This window comes from Physeter macrocephalus, unplaced genomic scaffold (assembly GCF_002837175.3).
Source record: "Physeter macrocephalus isolate SW-GA unplaced genomic scaffold, ASM283717v5 random_9, whole genome shotgun sequence".
Classification (NCBI taxonomy): domain Eukaryota; kingdom Metazoa; phylum Chordata; class Mammalia; order Artiodactyla; family Physeteridae; genus Physeter; species Physeter macrocephalus.
This window is the reverse complement of record NW_021145295.1, coordinates 38,106-43,375: the sequence shown is the minus strand read 5'-3', so window position 1 is coordinate 43,375 and position 5,270 is coordinate 38,106. Positions and strand designations below refer to the sequence as shown.

At 60.4% G+C, this 5,270-nt stretch overlaps 1 protein-coding gene across 1 annotated transcript; it reads right to left on the bottom strand.

Annotated features, from left to right (window-relative positions):
• Window positions 1-2,634: 2,634 nt before the first annotated feature.
• Window positions 2,635-4,478, bottom strand: JUND (JunD proto-oncogene, AP-1 transcription factor subunit). The gene has a single exon (XM_024134027.3). It carries the CDS (start codon window positions 4,342-4,344, stop codon window positions 3,307-3,309), a length of 1,038 nt encoding a protein of 345 aa, XP_023989795.1. The 5' UTR covers window positions 4,345-4,478; the 3' UTR covers window positions 2,635-3,306.
• Between the last annotated feature and the right edge of the window lie 792 nt (window positions 4,479-5,270).

Sequence of the window (5,270 nt, the reverse complement as noted above, 5' to 3'; positions counted from 1 at the left end):
GCCAGGTGCAGTCAAGACCTTTTTTCCAGAAAAGTGACAAGTAGGGGCCAGATCTATGGTTTCCAAAAAGCCCTTCAGGTCACATGCTAGTGAAAAGACAGGGCCTCCACCTAGCCCCAAGGCTCCTTTTAGGCAGGTAAAAGTCTTGGGTTTGAGCCCCTGTGCTGCCATTTAGCAGGATCTTTGTCCCTGGTTCCTAGCACACAGCTCCTAAAACTTCTGTAAACTCTGGAGTGGTGTCTTTTGTATGCTAACGAAATAAGCGGTGGCCAGGGCCCTCAGATAGCTTCAGGATGGGGGCTGGTTTCCAAAAAGACCAAGGCATGATTAGAAGGTTGTAACTTTCTGCCCCACCTCCCAGACCTCCTGGGAGGGGAGACAGGCTGGATATTGAGTTAATCACCAAACGCCATTGATTTCATCAATCCTGCCCAAGCATTGGTGAACTCATGGGGTGCTGGGAAGATGAGGTGCCCAGAGAGGGCATGGAAGTTCCTCGCCCTTCTCCCATACCTTGCCCTATGCATCTCTTCCATCTGGTTGTCCCTAAGTTGTATTCTTTAAAATAAACTGGAAAGAGTGAGTCAAGTGCTTTTCTAGGCTCTGTGAGCTGTTATAGCAAATTATTGAACATAAGGAGGGGTTGGTGGGAACCCTCAGGTTTATAGCCGTCTTTAAGAAGTACAGGGGGCGGGGGAATTCCCGCGGAGTGGTTAAGACTCGGCGCTTTCACTGCAGGGGTCACAGGTTCGATCCCTGGTGGGGGAACTAATCCCTGCATGCCCATGCCTCCCAGGGCCAAAAATAAATTAAATAATTTTTTTAATAAAAAGAAGCACAGGTGGCAACCTGGGACCTGTGATCAGCATCTGAAGTGGGGCAGTCTTGAACTCTTCACCTGTGTGGTCCATGCTAACTCCAGGTAGAGAGTGTCAGAATTGAATTGCAGGATACCCAGTCGGTGTCTGCAGTTGGAGAACTGGTTAGTGTGGGGAAAAAAAAAAACCCACTCATTTGGTGTCGGAAGTGCTGTGAGTAAAAGCATTTCAGGGGGTATCCGGTAGATCTCGTAACCTCCCTGGGCCTCCCCTTCTCTATAGGTTGGGGGCTGCATAGTGTACGCCTTGCCTGAATACTACTTCACTGCTGTTCATCTCCCAAGCACTTCCAACTTCTGACCTGAGACATGTTACCTGGACACGGGAAACACATCCTTTCCACAGCACAGTAGGTAAAGGCCAGAACGGGGAGGGAACTTGGCTGAGGTTACAGCGGCAAATTGGGCAAATTGGCACCCAAGTTAGGACTCAAGTCTCCTGAAGAGTGAAGCTCTGACTCCCAAGCATGGTTCTTGGTCTCCTCTGTGTGGACACCCCAACCTCAGCATCAGCCCTCTTTTCACTTCAAACCCCTCTCCTGAAACATCTGCCTGAAGGTGGTACCAAAGAGAGGTCACATAGTTTAAAAAAGCAAACCCCAAAGCAGCTCTTGAAGCCTTGAAAGGTGGGCAGCCAGGGTGATCCGGAGGGAGAGGAAACTTGTATGTGGTGAAGCCCCACTCTTTCGATGGCTGAGGGACTGTGGGCACAAGGTGTTTCTTCTCTGCACCTCAGTTTCCTCATCTGTAAAACAGGCATGATTTGCCCACCTTCCCTATCAGGGTTGGGTACACAATTGGAGTTCAAAGCTCACTTGCCCTCTTGCCCTGTGTCCTTGGCCACCAATGCTCATGTCCTTCGGGGCCCCAAGTGAAGCAGAAGCCCAAGGTCCAGGGTCTTTTGCCCCCACAGTAGCAAAAGCCAAAGCAGGCAGGGGAAGAGGGTAACCTGGCAGTCAAGGCTCTGGAAGTGAGAAACCCAAGGTGCAAGTGTCCCTGCACGGTCTCCTAAAAAAGGCTGTGTGACCTGAAGCCTGTCACTCAACCCCTCTGAACCTTAGTTTCTTCAAAATGGGAGAACAGGATGTTGGGGGAGGGGTGTTTCAGAGAGTACTTGAAAAATCCTGGATTCCAAGTCAGTGGTCCCACAGAACCTAACCACACCTCCAGTCCCGGAGGCAGACTGCCTGCGTCAGATCCTACCTGTGCCAACCTTCCTTCTGTTCCTGAGACTCACGTTCCCCATCCGACAAGCGATAATACAAGCTTACATTGAGCACCACCTGTAAGCCAAGAACTACTCTGTAAACGAACTGTCTTAATCCTCACAACTTTATGGGACAAGTTTACCATTGCTCTGCCTATTTTACAAACAGGCAAACAGAAGCCCGGAAAGTTAAAAGTTTCTGCCTTTTCCTCCCTGCCTCGGGCTTAAGTTGTCCCCCTTCCCTCCCGCAGTCCTTTCTCCGCAAAGGGGAGACAAAGGGGACACCCGCGGGCTGGCTAGTTCCAAACTCAGGTTGGAAACCCCAATGTCCCCCGCCCAACCCGGACAGGAGTCGGCCCCGCGCCCAGGCGCTCCTAGATGGCGCTCGCTGAGCGCCAGATGTGCAGGTTCTTCCCGGACGCCGACTCCCTCCTCCTCTGAGCAGGGGCGGAGGGAGGAGGCGAAGGAGGCAGAGGGGGTCGGGGACCGGGCCAGGCCCCGCCCACCCCGTCAGGCCCCGGCAGGAGAAGAAGGAGGCGAAGAGCCGAGCTGGCGTAACGAGACTTTACTGAAAACAGAACACCGGGCGAACCAAGGATTACAAACAGGAATGTGGACTCGTAGCAAAACGAAACAAAAAAACAAACAGAAGAAAAAGGGCGGGAGGAGGGGGCGTCGGAGGGATGGAAGGGGAAGGGAAGCGAGAGCGAGGAAAGGGAAGGAGGGAGTTTTTTTTTTTCTTCTTCCCATTTCTTTAAAAAACCCACACAAGAAAACACACACACACACAACCAACGTTTGTTCCCGAGTAGAAACATAAATAGGGCAGAATCGAACACTCTGTTCTTCTCTCTTCCAAAGTCAAAAAAAAAAAAGTAAAAGAAGAGAAAACGCAGGGCTTGAGGCTGCGCCCCCTCGGAGCCTCCTTCGGCGGCGGTGTGTACAAAGGGGCGGCCAGGACGCGCGGGTTTGTGCAACACTAGGTGGCCGCGCGCCCGGGACAGAGGCAGCGCGAGGGCGGGGGAGGTGGGGGTCATGCGCTCGCCCCCCGGCAGCAGGGGGTCCAGCTTGTCGAGTCTGAGGCGCCCTCTCCGACTCCTGGCACCCTCAAGGGGGGGATCCCGGGGCCGCGCCCTCTGCGAGTCCGGGGCGCCCACGCCCCCCCAAACCACGCGAGCCCGCCTCTCTGGGAGGAGGCCGCGCATGCGCCCCGCGCGAGAGCTCAGTACGCGGGCACCTGGTGCTGGGGCAGCAGCTGGCAGCCGCTGTTGACGTGGCTGAGGACCTTCTGCTTGAGCTGCGCCACCTGCTCGCGCAGCAGGCTCGCCGTGGACGCCAGCTCCGTGTTCTGACTCTTGAGCGTCTTCACTTTCTCCTCGAGGCGCGAGATGCGCTCCAGCTTGCGCTTGCGGCACTTGGAGGCAGCGATGCGGTTGCGCAGCCGCTTGCGCTCCGCCTTAATGCGCTCCTGCGTGTCCATGTCGATGGGCGACAGCGGCGGGCTCTCGCCGAAGCTCGGCACGTCGGGCACCGTCTGCGGCTCATCCTTGAGCGCGGCCAGGCGCGGAGGCCCCAGCGCGCCTGGGGGTGGCGGCGGCGGGAAGGGCACGGGCTCCGCAGCGAAGGCGACCGTCGCAGCACCCCCCGCACCCCCAGTACCGCCCGCGTAGCTGCTCAGGTTCGCGTAGACGGGCGCCTCGGGCGTGGCCGCTGCCGGGGCCAGCTCGCTGGGAGGCGCGGCGCCCGCAGCCATGCCAGAGGGTCCCCCGGCGGCGGCGGCAGCGGAGGCCGCGCCCGCGCCCAGCTGGTTTTGCTTGTGTAAGTCCTCTAGGGCCTTGACGAAGCCCTCGGCGAACTCCTGCTCCTCGCTGGCCGCCACCTTGGGGTAGAGGAACTGCGTGCTTGTCGGCGTGGTGGTGACCAGCCCGTTGGACTGGATGATAAGGCGCTCGAGCTCAGGCGAAGCGAGCTTGAGCAGCCCCAGGTCGGGCGAGGCAAGCAGACCGTCTTGGGGCGCCGCGCCAGGGGCGCCGTCGGTGCGCAGGGGGGCCGGGGGCGGCGCGGCCGCGGGCTTGAGCGCTGCCGCCACCTGCTCGCTCAAGCTCAGCGTCAGCGCGTCCTTCTTCATCATGCTGCCGGCCGCCGCCGTCGGGGGCGCCCCGGGAAACAGACGACCCGGGGACGCGAAACTGCCGTCACTACCACTGCCGCCGCCGCCCAGGCCGCTCAGCGCCTCATCGCCGTAGAAGGGTGTTTCCATCCTCCGCCTCCCCCGCCGCGCCGGCCCGGGGGGGAGGAGTGGCCGCGGCCGCCCGGGGGGCCCGCGCCCCCCCGTCCGCTCGGCCCTGCTCCCGCCGCGGCCGCTGCGCCCGGCCCTCCGCTGGCGGCGGCTCCTGAGCCGCGCGTTCCGCGCGCCCCCTTATAGCCTCGGCCGGGCGCGATGAGCTCACTGTCTCTGCTCGCCATTGGGCACGAGTGACGTAGCTCATTTGCATGGCGGGGCGGGGCCAAGTCACTGACGCCCCCCTCAACCCCCACCGACTGCCGTTGTCCGGGTGACGCGCGGTAAACGGCACAACAGCGCGTTGCCTTATGGGTTGACGTCATGGGGGCGAGCAGCGCGCCCGGCCCGGTCACTCCGCCCCAGGAGTGCTGTGTACGACCAATGCCCCCAGCGCCGCCTCTCGCCAAGGCACGTTCCGGGTGGCGTGATGGGCCCGGCCACCCGGCGCCCGCCCGCCCCGAGGCCCGGCCCCGCCCCGCGTCCGCGCGTGGGGCCCCGGCCGGGCGGGGGCGGTGCCGACCTCCGGAGACCGGAGGGGGATGGGGCTCCGGATGGATAAATAACGCCCTGTCGCCTCCCGCTCCGCTGTGCCGACTGTGCCTTCCTTAGCGCACCTTTATCTAGGCTTTGTGCGGGCCTGAGGGAGCTGTGCCGGGTGGCTCGCCGGGGGCGTGGGCCAGGTCTGTCTCCACGTCACCGCCACCGCCACCCCAGTCCCCGGTGGTGTGTTTGCCCCAGGAAGACGGGGGAGGGGAGAGGAGGTTTCAGCCAGAAGTTGCTGGAAATGCTTTGATCCTGCTACTCTTCACTGGGTGGGGTCTAAAGCGCGGGAGTCCGACTTCCTGACTTTACAGACGGGAAATTAAGGCTCTGCGATGTGGAGTGACCTGCCCTCGGGGCCA